Genomic DNA, 20,090 nt, shown 5'->3' with positions numbered 1-20,090 from the left:
CCTGGGATGTAACAATTCCCCCTAGAAAGCTCTGGGATGTAACAATCCCCCCTAGACTGTCCTGGAATGTAACAATTTTCCCTAGAGTGCTAGAGGTGCCTTCCGTCTTGCTTGTTCACAATTTTTTGTTGTTATTACTGTTTGTTTGTTTGTTTGTATGTTTGTTTGTATCTGGCTGTCTCAACATGGCTGTCCTGGAACTCACTATGGAGATCAGACTGGTTTCAAACTCACAGAGATCCTCCTGCCTCTGTGTCCTGAGCACTGGGATTAAAGGTGTGTGTCACCACATCCTGTCCATCCCCAATCTATTCACATCAGTACTCCAGTTATGTCAACAGAATCAGTCTCAGTCTCCCGAGTTACTGCGAAAATAGAGGGATGAGAAAGGAGATTCATCAAGGGTGAGCAACAACTGGTTTCTTAACTCTAAAAAATGCATTTGGGTTTTAAACCTGAGAATGCAAAGGAAAAGGAGGAGCAAGTTGCAGGGCAGGCAAGACAACACTGAGAGCCTCCAAGGAAGTCCTGCCCAGTTCTTAGGGTGCTTAATTCAGTCCCTCATGATGTTCTGCAGCTGTCAGAGCCCAGGAGCAGTGGTGTCCAGTGACAGTGAATACTCTCCTGAGACTGTGAGGTGAGACACGCATACATTTCTCCACTTTGGGGGGTTATTGTTGATTTAATTCAGGGTTATGCACACACCGGGCAAGTAACCCACCACTGAGTTCTGTCCCCAGCCCTTTGAGGTTTTAAAATTTTATATCCAAGACAAAGTATCACGACATTGTCCAACCTGGCCTTGAACTCACTCTGTAGTTCAGGCAGGCTTAAATTTATAATCCTCCTGCCTCAGCTTTTTGAGTAGCTGGTATTTACAGGTCTGTGCTGCAAGGCTTGTCTCCTTTCCTCCTTTAAAACTGTCCCTCTTAGGTGTTTGTCACAGAAGTGTAAAGCTGACAGACCAGATACCTATGCTCAATCACAACGTCCACAGCATTAGAAATGGGAAGTTAAATGATTCTAGTTTCGGAGACATGAGAGTAGCTACTCATTAATACAATTCCGTGTGTGTGTGTGTGTGTGTGTGTGTGTGTGTGTGAGTCTGTCTGTCTCTGTGCATATCTGTATGTGTGTGCGCATATATATATCTGTGTGTCTGTGTGTGTTCCTTCATGCAGGAAGAACATTTAAGCCAGAGAAAAACACAGCTGAAGAGAATTCACCTGTTTCCAGATAGCAGTGAAACAAGCTTGAAATGCAGGAAGTTATTAACCTCAAAACCAAAGAAATACAATTACAATTTATAACAAAACCACCAAATTCTACACAGATGTGCATACAAATGGCCAAACTGAAGCTGCCGGCAGTCATGTAAGTTCTCTTAAAGAAACGTGATCTATTTTGGACACTGAGACATCATTAAAGACATTTTACGAAATTTTATATTGTACTGTGGTCGGTCTTCTAATACTCAGAACACACCTTCACTGTTCAGATGAGGATGCTGACTCTGAGATCCTGTGAGGATTTTCCAAGATTACAGGTTTAAACAGTGACAAAGCCCAGGACTACTTATTCTTAGACCAAATTACAACACTCTAATTTGTAAGGAAAGTTGAAATCTGTGACGACCACAAGAACCACAAAGGACAACTCAAGACACAAAACCTCTGCCTCCCACTGTTCCATTAAACTACCTGATTCCTACCAAGTATATGAGCTAGCTTCATAAACTTCCTCCCTGTGGTTTTTGGAAAAAGGATCATGCTCTGTAACTCAAGTTGACCTTAGACCCATGGCAATCTGACCATATCAGCCTCTCAAGTACGGGTTTACTGTCAAGAGACACCACACCTAGGTTTACCAATTATTTTGCATGTTTCTTAACAAACTGTGACACCCTGTGACATCTCTGAGCCAAGCCTCAGCTTTGATATAGGAACATTTTCAAAATGAGTGTCACAGAACTGAAATACTCTTAGTACACAAAACAGCCAGCCAGCTTTTGCTAATTTACAAGCCTTTACATGGTAAGTAAATAACAGAAAGTAGCAATGATTTATTGCTCTGTTCTGAGAATTTCTAAAACAATGTGCTTCTTGTTTTCCGGGACAGGTCTCCCTGCATAGACTAGGCTTGCCTTCATTCCAGTGCACTCAGCTTGCCTGTGTTGAAAAGGTTCGCTTTAGACTGCATGATTGGCTAGATCCTTCTGACATCACTCACTCCCAGGGATAATACTTAATTAACATTTATGTCATTTAAAAGCTACAGACTGAACCGTTCTGGATAATGCATGATCCAAACACCACACTGCCGTCAACTATCTTATGGACTAACTTTTCAGGCTATAGGATTTCAGTGGTGGGATGGGTTTTTAGTACTATGTAATTCAATACCATCATTATGGAAAAGAACTAAGATTTCTTATGCAATTTCAATAATCCTTTGGAATTGATATGTACAGAAGTGTATGAAACGGCTTAGAGTCCTCACACCCATATCATGCTGGCCTTGAACCTAGAATTCTCCTGCCTCAGACTCCCAAGTAGCTGGGATTACAGGCTTACACTATCAGGCCCAGCTAGCTAGCTTTCTTTCTTTCTTTCTTTCTTTCTTTCTTTCTTTCTTTCTTTCTTTCTTTCTTTCTTTCTTTCTTTTAAATCAAGATTTGTAACCAAATGTCTGCTATTGGAATTATTTATTAAAGCTTTCTGCTATTCAGTGTGTCAATGTTGGCAGATTTTCATTTGCTTGTGTTTGAGACAAGGTCTTACTGCAGTCTGGTCTTGACTTTGTAATTCTCCTAATCACAGCTCCCAAAATTTGAAATTACAGGTTACTGAGATTATAGACATGTGCCACCATGCCTATTTTCTATGTTACAATTTTGTTGTGGTTTTTGTTTTAAGACAGGGTCTCTCTATGTAGCCTGACTGTCCTGGAACTCACTGGGTAGACCAGGCTAACCTTAATTTCACAGAGATCACCTGCCTATGTCTGCTAAGTACTGGGACTAAAGGCATATACCACCATGGTACAAGTAAAAATTCTTAAGTATCTTAAAATTTTTAAGAATTAAGAAAGAAAGAAAGAGAGAGAGAGAGAGAGAGAGAGAGAGAGGGGGGGGGGGGGAGAGAGAGAAAGAGAGAGAGACACTGCATAATCTAGTAGGAAGATTTCAGCACTATTATGGGGAAAATTACCTTATAGATAGGAGATGGTTTTGTTTTGTTGACTGTTTAAAACATGATCGACTGCATTTATCCTCATCCCAACACAGGCATGAAATTAAGAAATGGGAAAAGACAAAAACTGCATATAGAGAAGGACCCTGCCCTTCAACAATGCTGTTAAGAAACAAAGCGTCTAAGATTGTCACTACATGTCTGATGAAACTGAGGCACGGAAAGGTGACAACTACAGAGCAGGAAAAACCAATATTAACAGTCTTACACTGAGGGTGGTGGAGCTTTATGTCAGAGGTTAAGTTTAGGAAAACATTGAAGCAGCAGCAGCACAGAATGCATTGGTCACGGCACCGCGGCTGGGCACACGCTAACATACCTATTGTTGTTCCGGCAATTCCGACAATTAATGCATTCCAGTGGGTCAATCTGAGGGACGGCTGTGTACACTCCTCCACCCTGAACAGGACAGCATTCAAGAAGAAAGAAAAAAAGAAGCTGAAGAAGCCAGAGACCATTTGCCAAATAACCACAAATACATATTGATAACAAGTGGGTATATGTTACGTTTTCACACACTGCCTGAGTAACGTAATACATAGTACTTATTCACAAGTGAGCCGACACAATGTTACACTACACCCCGAAAGCTAAGCTGCTACATTCTTCCAGGTGCCTCTGTACTGGAAAAAGGCAACTAAATGGAGGGAGGTTAGTCACTTCCTTGGAGTATTTCAAATTTATGCCTTAAAATATATCATAAGCACCCACTTATGTTTTCTTTTCTAACAGTCATGGAAAAAGCTTATGTGACACCCGTTAGAGAGACAGGGTGTAAAGTTTGTTTGAATGATGTCACAAGATCAACCCATCTTCGTTTTCCTGTAATTATTTCGAGTGGGTCTGTTCAGTTGACTGCACTGTTTTAAGACGTCATGTCTTTCCAGATGGAGTAGACTCTCAGCCAGCAATGACTTAGAGGGAATATTAATATTCTGATGTTGCTTTTGGCAGAAAACGCTCAGCAATTAAGGAAAATGCCCAGATTAACACATACCTCATTGTAAAATGGTTCACTTGACATACAGAATGGCAAACAGGAAGTTACAGGCTGACTGGCCTTAGATTCAGGGTTCTGCTTTCTGAAGAGAAACAGCAGAGCTGAATTTGAAGGGGGTGGGGGGGTTATCACAGTGTACCCAAACCTCAAGCAGGCTTCAAGGTTAGAAAAGATTCAGGCAATTGCTTTTGTTCGAACACTTTGCATTTCATTTATCTTGTAACAACGGCCAGAACCTAAGCAAACCAAGACTAGAAACTTCTTTCAGTAACCCTGATCCACCTAACAACAGGAATGATTAGGAAAACAGAGAAAGACCATCCTAGACTACATTCAGTACACGTGGGCAAATTCCAGCAGTTCAGGAAAATGATGTCATTTACAAGAACTGCTGAATTGGTTAAAGTCAAATCAGTGATTTTCATGATGACTAGTAAGACTTTAATTTCTTTATTTTTTTTTCTTTGAGAAAAGTAAGAAAATGGAAAGTTTTGTTGGAACCATAGCTGACAACTTCTAAACCTGTCACCTAATGGGGCAGTGCTCATCTAAGTGACAAGTTGGTTCTGTGGGTAGCATCATCTTAGGGTTCCTCCTTTTAGAAACAGCACATACTGTCCCCAGTTGAATGTTCTCTCCATCAGATTCCTTGACCGAGGTTAGGCGTGAACTAGGAACGGTGACAAAGCCGGTCAGGAAGTCTGAAGGTAAGCCATGAGTTGCTCCACAAAATAATGAAATTCTTATTCTTTGTTAATGATATGCTTTGTAGAATGTACAAAAATCCAGTCACAAAGCCATAGGTTTTTTTTTTAGCTTTATGATACAAATACACCTTAAAGTTTTATTCTGTAAATCTAGTATTTCAATACCTTTACTAAATTAAAGATGGAAAAAAAAAACCCTTAACTTTTCCAGCTTGTATGAACCCTGTAAGTAGCATTGTTTAAACTACACCAGTCATTCTAGTCCCATCACAAACAAACAAACAAACAAAAAAACAGTATTATTTATCTCAGAAATAAGGAAGTCTCAAGGGCTTGCCACAGACCTCCTGTGGCTGAAAAATGCTAATATTCTAAAATGTATAAAGCTTATAAGCTACAGGGTTCAAAATAGTATGGGACAAAACAAACAAACTCATGACAGGTCAGGAGTCATTAAGCTGGCAGCCTGTGGAGATCTTTGGCATGGTCTTCATAGACTGGGGGTGACTCAGTGGTAGAACGCTTACCTACCATGGCAGAAGCCCCAGGTCCCGTCTCCAGCACAGAAGAAAAGAGAATCTGAGTACTATTCTAGCATCTGGTGATTTCCCCCTATATTTATGCAGTCCACTCCTTCATTTGCCAGACCTAACAGCACTGGGTTCTCAGACTCAGCTCCTAGTAAATCAAATGTGAACCATCTGGCCTGGTCTTTGCTCAGCCATAGTTCCATTCTGTCTCAAGAATAACCCTCAATGTGTTCCTGCCCGCATTCCACTCTGCGGTAAATAATCGAAAGCTAGAAAAAGCTGACAGTAATCGGCTATTACTGATGACAGAAAACCGATGAAGGTTACTCTGGATCTGGAGCTGCTAGAGACACACAGCATGCCTACCCACATGACTTAGGGGCGTCTACAGTGACAGAAGTCAGACATGCTCACCGGTCCTTGTACCCTGCCACACTGGGACCCAGACAGTCATGCATTTATAATGAGTTCTCTTACATTCACTAGATGGTGAGGATGCTCGCACTCCACACATGTCCTGGTTAGGGAGTTTGTGTGTGCAGAATAAAGCCCTCCATTTATGCTTCCATTCAGGATCCCAGAGACTCCATTGGGGCCTTTATGGTGGAGGTGAGAACAGCCACTGCTGAGGAAGCCTCCATGGACACTCCCATTGATCCGGGCCGTTCCTGACAGAGTAGTATACTCTACCATCTGCCCGTTAACCTCTGACCCCTGGTAGAGATATCCTGGAGGATCATATTCTGTTAAAAAGAACAGACACATCCAGAAGGAAAAAACAAAGTCAGATACTGAAGGAAAAAAATCTTCCTGTTGAAAACTTTGATTCATGAAATCACTGAGAGATGACAATCAAGACTAAAATAAAATACGCCAAGCTCTTCTCACGAAGCTCTTGGTAAAGTTGCTGCCGCTTTTTCTTTTTTTTTCTTTCTTTTTTTTAAAAAAAATTTATTTATTTATTATATATGAATACACTGTAGCTGTCTTTAGACACACCAGAAGAGGGCATCAGATCTCATTTCAGATGGTTGTAAGCCACCATGTGGTTGCTGGGATTTGAACTCAGGACCTCTGGAAGAGCAGTCAGTGCTCTTAACCACTGAGCCATCTCTCCAGCCCCCCGCTTTTTCTTTACAGTGAGGAGTAGCTCGGAATGCTGAGTTAGCTCACACTCCGCTAATAGAAGGAAGTTTACCAGGGAGAAGTCGCTCCCAAGGGAATAGATTGTGCAGGGGCGAATCCTCCAATCCTACACACTTCAAGAGCTCAAAATAATTGTCAGAATCATAAGTAAACAAACAAACAAACAAACAAACATTTGGGATGGAGAGATGGCTCAGCAGTTAAGAGCACTGGCTGCTCTTCCAGAAGTCCTGAGTTCAATTCCCAGCAACGACATGGTGGCTCAAAACCATCTGTAATGGGATCTGATGCCCTCTCCTGTCATTCAGGCATACATGCAAATAGAACACTCATATACATACATAAATAAATCTTTAAAAAAACATTTTAAACAGCAGGAAGCAGCACTTTTAGGTAAAAACAGAATAAGATGTGTCCATTTGCTGGCTCTTCAGTAGCATCTCCTGTCATCTTGCATGCCGAGGGTGTGAGGTACCAAAGACAGAAAAGGCAGTTCTAGTCCTTATGTTTAAAGCTCTCAGCAAATTCTGATTTCCCGAGGCACATTTGCCGGATACATTTAGGAAAAGCCACGTTAACCCTAAGAACCCTAGCCTCAAAACTATACTGATCTGCTTCCTGGTTCTTGCTAAGTCCTCTCCAACTTCCTCCTTATCCTGCTCTCTCCCACAGGTTCATATCCTCCTGTGCCAGTTAATCTGTGCTCCTTCGGAGAAGGCCCTCATCAGTTGATCGCCATCGTTTAGCAATGTCTGACAAGCAGGAGACAAATGAGTGTCTTCTGGTGGCACAAATGGCCGAATAAACACTCTCTTGAGAACTTTTTATTTTGTAAAAAATATTATCATCACGGAGGAAAATTACTTATCAGATCGATCTTGCTCAGATAACTAGAACAATGGTTTACTATTCAACACACACACAGGATTTAAAGCAACACATCAGAACCATCTAGAACATGGCACATACTTTGCAGCCTGACATGCCCAATCCAGTCACGCCTCTTTTGGAAAGTATGGTCTGATCAAAACGGATGGTTTTATTTTCATGAGCTTCTAACTTAAAAGGGGAGAACTGGACAGTGGTCCCTGGAAATACTTGTCACTATTGGTTTCCTCTTGCTTTCATTTCCTTATCCTTGGTCCAAACAGGAGAATCTTCTCCTCATCAAAGTCTGATATCCCAGCTTGGTTTGGTTATAATGTTTCAAATAGTTGGAGACAGGAAAGGAAGGCTGTTGGCGTTGAAACAGTATCATTGTCAACCTTACACTCACACCTCTTACTTGATGTATTTGGGAGATAATATGCAACTTCAGAGTGGTTTGGGTACAGCAGTGACAGAGGCAGGACCATGTTATCTCTGCTCATGACACACTATGACAGTAACTTAGAAAAGTCTCCCTTTCCATCAAGCCATTTCTGTTTCCTGTTGACTAGACTCGCACCAGCCTGAAGACATTCCTACGGTGGATTCCAGAGCTGACGTTCATCCCCTTTGGTGGTCCAGCAAAGCCAGGCTTTCCCATCACCAACACGGCTATTTACTTGGAGACCTGCTTTAGCTTTGGCTTTGGTGTTTATTTCTATTGGGCAATTTAATTTGATGCTCCCACATGCTTTGGCTGGCAGCACGAATGGTTCTAAAGTCACCTCCCCTGAGTGGAGAGCATCTAACAGCTTCCATTCCATGGCACAAATACATGAGAGTGTTAGGAATCAATATTTACTCTGACAATATTTTTTCTACCCATCTTTAGAGAAAGACAAGGAAATACTTAGAAATGACTCACTCTGTATGGCGCTCTGTTGGCGACTCTTCCACAGACACAGCGCAATGAAAACCATAAGAATGAGGACCATAACCCCAAGCACACAGCCAACGATGAGGTACAACATATCGCTGCTCCTGGCAGGGCTGGCTGCAGGCCCCACGTTCCCTCCATTTCCTGAAGAACTGGGAGGCGTACTCAGCTCTTTCACGGGATACTCTGAAGCTCCGGGAACACGTTTCACTGCACGGAATATTTTTTTTTAAAAAAAAATTAAGTTAAGAGTGAATACAGAGCTTACGAAATAGACTCTGAAGGAGGTCTGGCTAGGAATGCAAGCCGGTCTGTTTAGACTCCTTACAGAGACGATCTGACCACCAATGAGTCACAGAGAAGGATCCAAATGTGAAATTCTGATCTGCCAAAGTTTTGGTCCACAAATTTTGAGAAATTCTAAGAGCCAAGAAACATACAAATTGGTTTGACCTAAACAGCTGTATGATGATCTGCTGAACTGTACTCGCAGAAACTCCCATGGTTGAAATAAAATAGTTCAACTTATAGACAGAAAAATCAAAACAAACAAACAAACAAACAAAAACAAAAACCAAACAAAGACTCTTATTCTATGTGATATATTTCCCTCTCAGTAAGACTTGGAATTAGTGTCTTATTCTTCTACCATAAAAAAAAGGAATTCTCAACATTAAACAATTAGCTTCAAACTACTATAGCATCTACACGTAGTCCAAAAACCCCATGTGTCCCATAAGCATCCCCAATGAAACCCACCAGAGTCCACAGGCCTCTTAGCTACTTCATGGGTATTCTGGGCAACTGTGATCACAAATGCTATTCCACAAGTGTGATACACATCCCATTCTCCTGTTTGTGAGTCACGTGTTCTTACTGCTCTAAATGTCATAGTAAAGTCCCACTCTGTCATGAGCGGACTATGGTGGCTGACAGCCCATTCTCAGGAGGCAGGATCCCTGGGTATAAATAAACTTAGCTCTACTGCTCCATCACTTCACCCCACGGACCATGCTACAGGATCCATCTTAAAACTGTGACAAAGAGTCCTATGTTTGTTTGGCTGTCTCCAAACCCAGGTGGGAGCATAACCGTCATGCTAACAGCATTAGGGAGTAGAATTGATGATTAGGTCATAAGGGCTTTATCCCCACTGACAGATCGATGCTGTTATTACAAGAAAGGGTTGGTCATATAGAAGTGGGTTTGAATTTGGAGCTTTTTGGTTCAGTCTCATTCTTTTGCTCTTCCACCATACGGCATTTGGAGGCCTTTGCCAGACTGTCAGCACTATGCTCCGACTTCCCAGCCTCCAGTCAATACATTTCTACTGGCTGTAAACTGCAGCAGATAATGAAGCATGCTGTTCTGAACACGGCCGTATGACTAGAAAACACATTAGAACACTTTTAGCCCCTTCCTTTTTGCAGTGCTGGGGATGGAAGGCACCACTTTCTATATGCTAAGCAGGTACCTTCTCTCAGAGCTGCAACCCTATACCAGAATTGTTTCCTATTGTGCCTGGCAAGATTTACATACATGATTGTGTGTGTGTGTGTGTGTGTGTGTGTGTGTGTGTGTATGCACATGTGTGCTCAGATGCCCCTAAAAGCCAGAAGACAGTGTTGGATCCTCTGGAGCTGGAGTTACAGCCACCCTACATAGGTGCTGGGAACCAACTTCTGTGCTCTGCAAGAACAACCATCTCTCCAGTCCTGACTGGTAAGAGTTTTAACGTTCCTGGTAAAGAGCTGACATCGTTCGTTATTTTAAGCATCAGAGCACTCTAGAAACAAGCAAGAAATCGTACCGCATCTGTTACAGTGTCTGCTTCACAGAGGTATTCATGGATTCGCTAACCAAATGAAACTTGAAATCAGGTCCAGGTGAACAGATGTTGAACGTGGATTTAATGGGAGACTTTTTTTTTAGCAGAAAGACACATGGTTGAAACTTTATGAGAGCAGAGTAAGCCTGGCTTTGCAATTCAATCTCAAGTATTTGTCTCCTCGTTTTATTCATTTCCTTAGTTCAAACAAAAACAACTGTAGCAGACACTGATGGCTACCCTGAATATTCGACAACTTCCTTCTTCAGTGCTAACCTAAGCCTTCTTTAAAAGATCCTTAAGGACTGGAGATGTAGTATATCCGCCCTGGGTTTGAGCACCAGCACCACAAACTGAATATGATGTAGCATATAATTGTAGCCTATAATCTCAGCATTTAGGTAAGAGGATCGGAGGTTCAAGGCTACATAGTGAGTGCAAGGCTAGTCTGGCACACATGAGACCCAGTGGAGGAGGAGGAAGAAGAAGAGGAGGAAGAGGAAGAGGAGAAGGAGGAAGAAGAGGAGGAGGAGGAGGAAGAGGAAGAAAGAAGAGGAGGAAGAGGAAGGAGGAAGAAGAGGAGGAGGAGATTGAAAGATTATTGATGATTAAGAAGAAGAAGAGGAGGAAGAGGAAGAAGAGGAAGAGGAGGAAGAAGAGGAGGAAGGAGGAGGAGGAAGGAGGAAGAAGGAGGAGGAGGAGGAAGGAGAAGAACTTAGAAATAGGCATTGCCAGACCTCAGCCTGACCACTTGTAAAGCCAGATCTGCTTACTATAAGCAGTATTGCACCTAGGGCCTCACTGACACCCAGGCAAGGAGGAAAGAGAAGGCAGAGAACCTCCTAAATGACCTCAGACCTGGTTCCCTACTTCTCACTAAGAACTGGGACACCCGAGATTTCCAGCAGGGACTTTTGAGAAAGCCTCAGGGTGATACACAGACCTTCAGGTCTGCTTTATAAACATCCAGGTTAGCTATCTCTCCTATTGTCGTGTGTGGCTTCTCCTTTTATAGTACGCTGTGTGTAGGCAGAGTTTAGAGTGAGAATTTAGAATCTGTCACTGCTACCTTAGACTTAATAGGGCACATACTTAAAGATGTATCCAGTACATCTATCTGTCATTCAAGAAACGGCTTTAAGCAGATTGCTGTGCTGGTAGCTTGGTCCCCAATGTAGCCATGTTAAGAGGTGGCGAGACCTTGAAAAGGCGGAGAGCCTAGAGGAGAGTCCCGGGTCCCTGACTCAAAAGGAACTGCTGAGGTTCTAGTTAGTTCTCATAAGGGTGCTGTTATCAAAGAACAGGTCTGGCCCGTGTCTGGCCTTTTGGGCTTTCTGGCTTCCCAGTTGATCAGTCCCTCTTGTGTGTACTCCTACCATGGTGAAGCCACCTGTCACAGGCCTTCACAGAGCTGAACTGACACCAGCTAGCATAGTACCCTTGACACGGAAAGCTGAGAGCTAGCCAATCTCCCTTTCCTCAATTCCCAGCCTCAGACCTGAATTATCAGATCTGTAACACAGGTGTGGTACTTCTCCTTAATCTTCTATACTCTTACTGATATTTCAATTTTCATAGAAAGCAGTTAGCAAAATATTTCTACTCTCTTCTAGGAGAGCAGGAAAAAAAGAAGTGACTTACATATAGTCACATGGAAAGTAATGGGAGCCATTAATGTTTGTGGAGACATTTTTTTTTTTTTTTTAGATAAACGCTCTAGCCGACAAGCATGTACTTCTATCAGGTACATGTGTATGTAAACTCATTTGGAACTCATCCAAAGCAGAAATCTGCACACGGAAATAGGTCAGTAACTTTAAGACATGATCTAGAGCTTGGAATTCTAGTAACCAGGCCAGGGAGAAACGCAAGGCTCTCCTACCTTTGGTCTCACAGATCATCACGTTGCTGAACTCACTCTCCCCTCCTTCATTAAAGCACTGCATCTTGATGTCATAGGAGGTTTCCGGCTGCAGGTGACCAATGGTGTGCCACTGCTTTGAACCTAGAGAAGAGAGGCGAGAGACTAGCCGTAGATGTCACACAGCCTGGATGACACGAATGTGCTTAATTGGGAATTTTCAGAATGAGATTTACAGAATCCCCCCTGCCATTTCATACAGCTTGTGAAATGAATATATATATACATATATATATATATATATATATATATATATATATATATATATATATACACACGTATATATATATATACACACACACATACACACACGCACACACACACAAACTCCATGTAAGTATTTTTTGCTGCATCACGGATGAATAGCATTTCTACTAAGTGGCGTGTAAAGGAGGCAATGAGATGAACTCATAAAGCGTATCTGTGTATTGGTAGCAATACTGGTTTTATTAAAAATTAGTGGCATAGAGGAAAATCATCTCAAATCCTCATTTCAGCCCAGCAAGACCAGTCACTATACCTGTCTACTAAAAAGCTATGGTACAGATGACAGCAAGCAGTACGTGGCCCTGACAAGGTGGCCAGCTGCAGAAAAGGCTTTCACAGAACTCTCTTCCATTACCACGGACACATCACAGGCCGACAGTCGAACACCTTAATAAAGTGCTGAGCATCCATAGAAGGTAAACTCTGCAGTGGGAACCCTCAGCCGCCGCCGCTCCTGACCACGTTTCTTTTGAGTCGGGGACTCAGAACCACACAAGTGTCTCCACTATTAGGATTCTGTTATCTGTGGCATGCAGCCAAGGTTTCATTTAGAAACACTCCCAAACCCAGCACTCCAGTGTAAATCACCCTCCGTTTTCACTTTCATGGATCTGTGACAAACTTTCATAAACAGGGACACTTTTGCCAGATTTAATTAACTCTTCAAGCACTCCTAATCCCTTTTAGAAAATGACTCTTCAGACTGTCTCCAACGTTTCCTAGAAATCCAAGTATGCCACCAACCAATTTAAGAATTAATTAAAGGGAAAGAAAACAACAACAAAAAAAAAAAAACACACCACATGCATAAGTCAAATCTGCTTGGCTGACAGGACCAGTATCCCAGGCTCCTTTCTAATTCAACACAGACAAAAACATTTCAGCCTTTTTCCAAGTCACTAGCACAAAAAAACCCTCGTTCACACAGACCCACATCTTACAGGGGAGAAAATCCGATAGTCTGAGATCGAGTGTCTCTGAGGGGCTGTAGGAGTGGGTTCTAGACTCCATATATATACTTATACACACACACACGCACACGCACACGCACACGCACATGCACATATATACTTGTAAAGAGACCTCCCCCGTCCCAACATGCTTTTGTTTTTGGTTGGTTGGTTGGTTTTTCTTTCATTAAAGAACTGGTTGAAGGTAGAATGAGCCTATTTCTAAAATGCTAAGACATCCCATAAGAGTATTTCTTACTCTACCTTTTGGGCTTTCCTGGTTCTACACCCCACCTACAAACATTTCCATTAGACCCACAGAACTAGAGAGACTTCAGAGAACTAATAACAGTGGGGTTAAGCTTCTGACCGGTTTTTTAGGAGAAAACAGTTACAATATACACCTTCTTAGATTTATATTTCATTGTTGTGTCCAATCTTTCCAACAGTAAAATCTATAGGTTGGTGAAGGGAAGGGATTTTTATATTTGGTAAGTGAGGCAGCTATGTGCACTGTTGGATCTAAAGCCAGTCAGTGAGTGTAAACCTTCTGCTAAGATTCCCGCTTAGAACTGCAGAGCAGAGTGATTCATACACTGATTTCTTTAGAACTCCACTTAACAAGACAAAAATACTCCACAGGAAAACACTGTTGGGGTGAGAACATTTGTAGGTATCTAAATGTGGCAAAGAATTAGAAGATCAGACACTGTAAGAAATATAAGTGTTCTTATTGTAGTCTTTATAATCGACTCATTAGAGAAAGCGAGGCCCTAAATTTCAGATCAATACACACATAAGTATCCAAACCTTTTAAGAAAATTTTAGGTACATATTTTAAAGAAGTATTTTGTTCCTGGTTTCGGAAGACTAAACCAAGAGCTCCAACTGCCACAGAAAGAATTTCAAAATGAAAATAAGCAATAAGCAAATTACACAGCACAGCGGATCCCACTTAAACATCCAACTGCTCGGTGTGCTCCATTTATAAACAAGCTTGCTGAGAACTAAGAGAGTCCCACCACGAGCACTGCTACACATGACACGCTGTTAAGCCCTCTTCTAGTCCCAGGCCCACATGCCCATCACAGAGGTCTGTAAAAGTTCAGATACCTCTAAAGAGCACAGTTTAAAAACAGTTAAAGCACAGGGATTCCTAGAAAGTACAGAAGGAAGGCGAGGGTGAGAGAGACACAGAGAGAGCTGTCCATGTCATCTTACATCTGCTCTGTTTAGAACCATCTTACGCCAAATGTTTAACCGATGTCAAAAGTATTTAAAAATAAAAATCTGATATCCACATTCTTCTAAATCATCCAAACTAAAACACAGACGAGGACAGAACAAAAGGCAGAAGTCGTAATTATCTTTCTGCTTTTTCTAACAGCCTTCTGATTGACAGAAAGCATGCAAACTGATGAGCCACACACTTTAAGTACACTGCACTGAACGTTCACAAAGCAAACACCCAGGGCACCGATGTCTAGCCCACCAAGAGAACACCGCTGCATCCCACTCTCTCCCTCAAGATGGCTATCACCCTGACTTCTGAGAACACAGGACAAGTTTGTCACTGAAAGTTACAGAAAAAGAGAAAGAGCCATTCCTTCATTTAAATAAGAGTCAAGACTGTTAAGTTTTTATTATGTTACGTAAGTAACTCCACTGAATATGTCCTGAAAGAAATCCTACATGGGCTGGAAAGACGGTTCAACAGTGAAGAGAACTTGTTCATTTTTTCAAGGACCTTGTTTTGTTCCAACACCCACATGACAGCTTACAACTAACTATCCACAACTCCAGTGCCGGGGGATCTGACACCCTCTTCTGACCTTTGTAGGCACCATGCATACATGTGATACACATGTGGTCAAAATATTCATAAATATAAAAACTAAAATCCCCCAAAACACTATAACATTTGATAGAAGATAGCATGAACTGATTATAAAAAATTATGTATTTAATGGCAGGAAGTCACGAGGTGAATCCTAGGCCTAGAGCAATTTTCTGACAAGATTTGTTATAATATGTATTTATGTATACAGGAATGAATATATGTACGAGATAGAACTCAGGGCCTGGCCCATGCTAAGCACATGTTCTACCACTGAATTATAAACCCAACCAAGACATTCACTATCTCAAAAGATCAGACTCCTGGACTCCCAACAGTTTGGAAGAAATTTTCCTCTCACACCAAGAATCCCATCTTGGTAAAATATTACCAAGAACGGAGCATCCAGCTTATACTGGAGGCTTCCAGACTCAGGGAACCTATCACACTGTGAGGGAACCTCGACTTTTATGTAAGAAAATTCTCCTCTCTATCACTTCCTCATAAGCATCTGTCTCGACTGAAGCAGCTCCCCGACAGACGCTCCAACGCTCTCCGGTTGGTCTCCATTCACATATCTGTCCTTTAACTCATCCAATACCGAATACCTCGCCATTGAAAGGGCTGAGAATCCAGCAAAGGGAACAAAGATCCCATGTCTAAAGTAAGTTAATATTTAGTAAGGGAAATATTTAATGTCAAATACTCATGTTCATATATCTAGACTTCGATTGAACACTGAAATAAGCACAAAGGGTTTAATTTGGGTTAACGCTTTGGCCAAGATCTCGTCTGAGGAACAGGCACGCAAAGTCCCAACAGAGGAGTGCGTGAACACCCACGAGAATCGTTAGGAAAGGGGAATGGTGGGAAGCAGAAACTATCCTGCGTGGAGGACCGGAGGCTGGTGTCAACATCTCCACTTGCAAAAAGATACAAAAGGCACGGCTGTCGATGGAGTTGAGGGACAGTAGGTCAGTAGGTCAGTAGGTCAGAGCAGCTACCAGGCCACAGGCAACATTCGAGACTGTACTGTAAATGCAGCCAAGGAGCAGTGTTGACACCCTTCATACCTGGGCTGTTTCTTGTTTCTTCTACAAAACACTCCAACTCCTCAACATCTCTGAAGGTGGGTAGCATGCTTAATATGTGACCGACCTAATACAAACTGTTTGAGCAAGACTTTTTTTTTTTTTAATTTGGTAAGAAGCTGCAACTGATTTATACATTCAGGTCATTAGAAAAGTAAAAAAACAAAGTCAAAATCTTTTTCAGATGAACTACTGACAAATTATCTTCTCCCATACTTTTATAATCAGGGCACTGTTGGGGGGGGTCGGGGGGGAAGAGACTGGGAAATTTGGGTTACACGGGAACAAACTTAACAGCACATACCAGCTCGTTTCTAACTCAGTCTTAGCCTGTGAAGATGGGTTCGTGATGTTTAGACCCTCCCCATCTTGGGTAATATTTAGCCCCTCCCCATCTGGGCAAGGGTCCCAGCTTAGCAAGGGACTTACTTACCTTCCACAACGTCCCTCTTGTAATCACTGTCATTGTCACTGTCTGTTGGTCGGTAATAGATATAGAATCCTTGAATGGGCGTGTTATTGTTACTTGATGGAATATACTGGAAAACAGAAGCAAAGGTAAAAGTAATGTCCTAATCTCCCTATCTGTATGGCAATGTTTCTCTAGCTTTGCATTGCAGTATACGTAGTGGCCATTTTTAAAACCTGACTCAAGGTTATTCAAAGGTATATGAGCATTTAGCTTACTACAGAGACAAATAAAAAAAATAAGTATACATTTCATTAGCTTCAGAAATAAATGTACACTGGTTCAAAAACAATAAAGCATAAACGGTTAATTAAGTTAAGCACATTTGGAGGAGAGCAGAAGAAACACTAACGCCATGTTCACCCTGTCTCTGAGAATGTGTGCTGCAGACAAACCTCAGTGCCCTTCCATTTCTCTGCAGTTAAACGGTCAGCAGCGCCGAGCATCACACCGTGCGAACACTACACTGCTCACATGACATCTCACTAGGAAGATGTTCACGCACGTACCGTCCATTTGAGCATGATCTGAGTATCGCTGACAGCCTCTGTGTATGCGATGTGAGGTCCAGTTATTGGGCGGTTGGAAAATCGATTTGGGAAGCCGGCCACCTGGTAAGGACGGGACGCTGAGCTCCGAAAACTTTCACCGTAATGGTTGATGGCAATGACCCTAAATTTGTATATTGAACCTTGGGGAATGGGGAAAAAACAAAACACATGTAACTTAGAAAAAAAAATTAGAACAAAGCTATGATGCATCTAAAGAATAAATTAAAATCCTAAAGCAAGTTTCCTTATCACCCAAATACCACTGCTGGAAAGCTTTCAGTTCAGAAAATGTTACACATCTAAAACTGCTGCCTTCTCCCAACTAAGTTAGACACCGACGTCTACAACGCTTGTCCATATTCAAGATTCCAAATGCAAAAGTGGCCACGAACCCAAACAAAAGTATAAGCTTATTTATACTTTTTTCTCTCTTACAGATAATATTCTTAATAGACTCAGGAATTGGGATTGGAGAAGCAATTTAAAATCTAGAACTAAAGAATGGTTAAGGGGTGAGAATGTAACTCAGAGGTAGAGTGCCTGCTTAGCATGGACAAGGCCTTGGCTTCAATTTCCACCACTGAAATAAGGCCAAGAAAAATAGTTAAGCAAAGTATGATACACTTACAAAGTTAGACATAAAATGAGGGACGTAAAATTTTATTTATGACAAGATCCTAGGGCATAGAAATACACAGAGAAAAAAATGCTAGAAAGAAATATAACAATATACAAACAGTGTGTACGGATGGGTACAGTTGACATAACTTATTCTCTTCTTCATATTTTATTTTCAAAATAAAAAATTGTTATTGTAACAAATAACAACAACAACAACACAGTATTATTACCTGGCTCTAAACTCCGAACTTCCACAGAGAGTTTGGAAGGCGGGATGTCTTCAGCAGCCACCAGCCAATCACTAGTTCTCATCCGCTTATATTCCACCTTGAAGGCGGTGATGGGAGAGCCGCCATTTGCTCGGGGAATCCAGGTGACGTAGACTGAGGTCTCTGATGCCATAGAGATAGTAGGTCGATCTGGTGCTTCTGGGACTGAAAATTGAAACACTCATTTTTCCATTGCCATGATGTCAGAGACAGGAATAACCTAAAAATACTCTGAGGGGTAAACCCCAGACCCAGTGTTAAAGGTCCCTCATCAATTTTTTGTCATCGCTAATAATACTACAACCTGTCTCCCTGTCCTCTTTTAGAGAGCTAATGGAAAATAAAATGTACAAGAAAGGAAACTGGAGGGGAGAAAGAAAAAGCCGAATGATTACAGATACAATTAACTCACGAAGGAGGAAAACTAATGAATGTGATGGCTTCTGTTTTTCTATTTCAGATTCACGGCTAAAGCAGTGTGCAAGAAATTATTTGATTTTGGCTATGACATAGAAACAATTCTCACAAATGTTTCCTTATTTGAAACGTTTCCCAAATTACATAAACCAAGCCAATGACCTAGTGATTACTACACTGTTACCATCACGTTCCTTTAACGGGTGCCTCAAGGTCTCAGGAATTGCTGGTTCGAAACCAAGTCTGTCAGCACATGCATGGATCCGATATGTCCGAATCCATACTAACAAGGTAACGTGGGAGGGAGAAGATGTGAGGAAGACAGGAACAGTACCACATAAAGACGGTGACACAAACATAGAAAAGTAAGTCAGAGCGTTATGTCCAACAGCTTGCAGGGAGCACTGACAAGCATGGTGCTGTCCTACAGACAGGTTAGAAGGACTAGAGCCTGTGGCAGATGGAACCACTGGGAGTGAGGTCACCTGCATTTATACCAGGGGCCTAACTTCCCTTGCTGAACCTGCAGTCTAGTGGTCGTTACTGGCTTCCCTCCTGAGTCCTACAAGGATGGCCCACAAAATAGTTACATGCACCCCGGTAAACTGTCAGTCTGACTCTCCATCAGCTGCCTGTGATCCTGTGGAATCCAGTTCTCAGCAGGCCAGTAGGCCTTTGGACATGGAAGGGCAACCCGGGCCACAATGCCACAGTATTGGTGACGACACCGAGGAAAGAAACCTATCTTTGTCCATGTTTCCCAAGCATGGACTTGTTTCATCTCAGCATCTCTTTAACCCTCCCTTCTAAGGTATAACAAGGAAATCACATCAAACATGGGTCTTGTATGCCAAAAACCAGGGTGTTTTACAAGACAAATGGCTTAAGGGATAAAGAGAAGGCATTAGCAGGCAACTGTGGGTGATACTTACTCTATTCCTCTCCACTAGAAAGCAATGGAAACAGAACGGGCAGAAAGGTTAATGCAGATCTTTACAGAAAATCAAGCGACTCTCTCAAGGTGACTGTACAAGACGCAAACTCACCAAATGCCACAGGTCAAAGAAGAAAAGAAAGTTATCGAGGAAAACATGTCTACACTCTGCAACAATAGCAGCTGCGCTGAAGAGAAACGTGGACTCCAAGAGCAGCTCGGGCACTGTCTATAACACTGAAACCTGGGAGCCTGTTTCCTTATCTAGAAAGCGGACACGGTCTCCTCCTCGTGGAGTTGTTATCAACAGCAAACAAATAATTTCATATGCGTATTAAATCTTCACCTGCAATCTTTTACCATCCACGCCTCTTGTAAATGCTTCCCTGCTGCCTGTACTCAAGTTTTCTCCCTCTCACTCCATGCAAATTCTACTACTCTAACCTCAGCTGGCCCCTCCCCCTTTACTCTAACCTCAGATGGCCCCTCCCCCTTTA

General features: G+C 42.1%; 1 protein-coding gene across 1 annotated transcript in view; it reads right to left on the bottom strand.

Moving 5' to 3' along the window:
- Cdon (cell adhesion associated, oncogene regulated) overlaps positions 1–20,090 on the bottom strand; it is an 86,050-nt gene that overhangs the window by 12,574 nt on the left and 53,386 nt on the right. The window contains exons 12-18 of the mRNA XM_028776188.1: positions 18,204–18,407; positions 17,311–17,492; positions 16,766–16,871; positions 12,149–12,271; positions 8,427–8,648; positions 5,966–6,231; positions 3,571–3,650 (exon numbers count right to left, since the gene is read on the bottom strand). Of these exons, the coding sequence (XP_028632021.1) occupies positions 3,571–3,650; positions 5,966–6,231; positions 8,427–8,648; positions 12,149–12,271; positions 16,766–16,871; positions 17,311–17,492; positions 18,204–18,407 (1,183 nt within the window). The remainder of the gene's footprint in view (positions 1–3,570; positions 3,651–5,965; positions 6,232–8,426; positions 8,649–12,148; positions 12,272–16,765; positions 16,872–17,310; positions 17,493–18,203; positions 18,408–20,090) is intronic.

This window comes from Grammomys surdaster, unplaced genomic scaffold, assembly GCF_004785775.1.
Source record: "Grammomys surdaster isolate TR1022 unplaced genomic scaffold, NIH_TR_1.0 266, whole genome shotgun sequence".
NCBI lineage: Eukaryota > Metazoa > Chordata > Mammalia > Rodentia > Muridae > Grammomys > Grammomys surdaster.
This window is presented reverse-complemented; position numbering and strand designations above follow the sequence as displayed.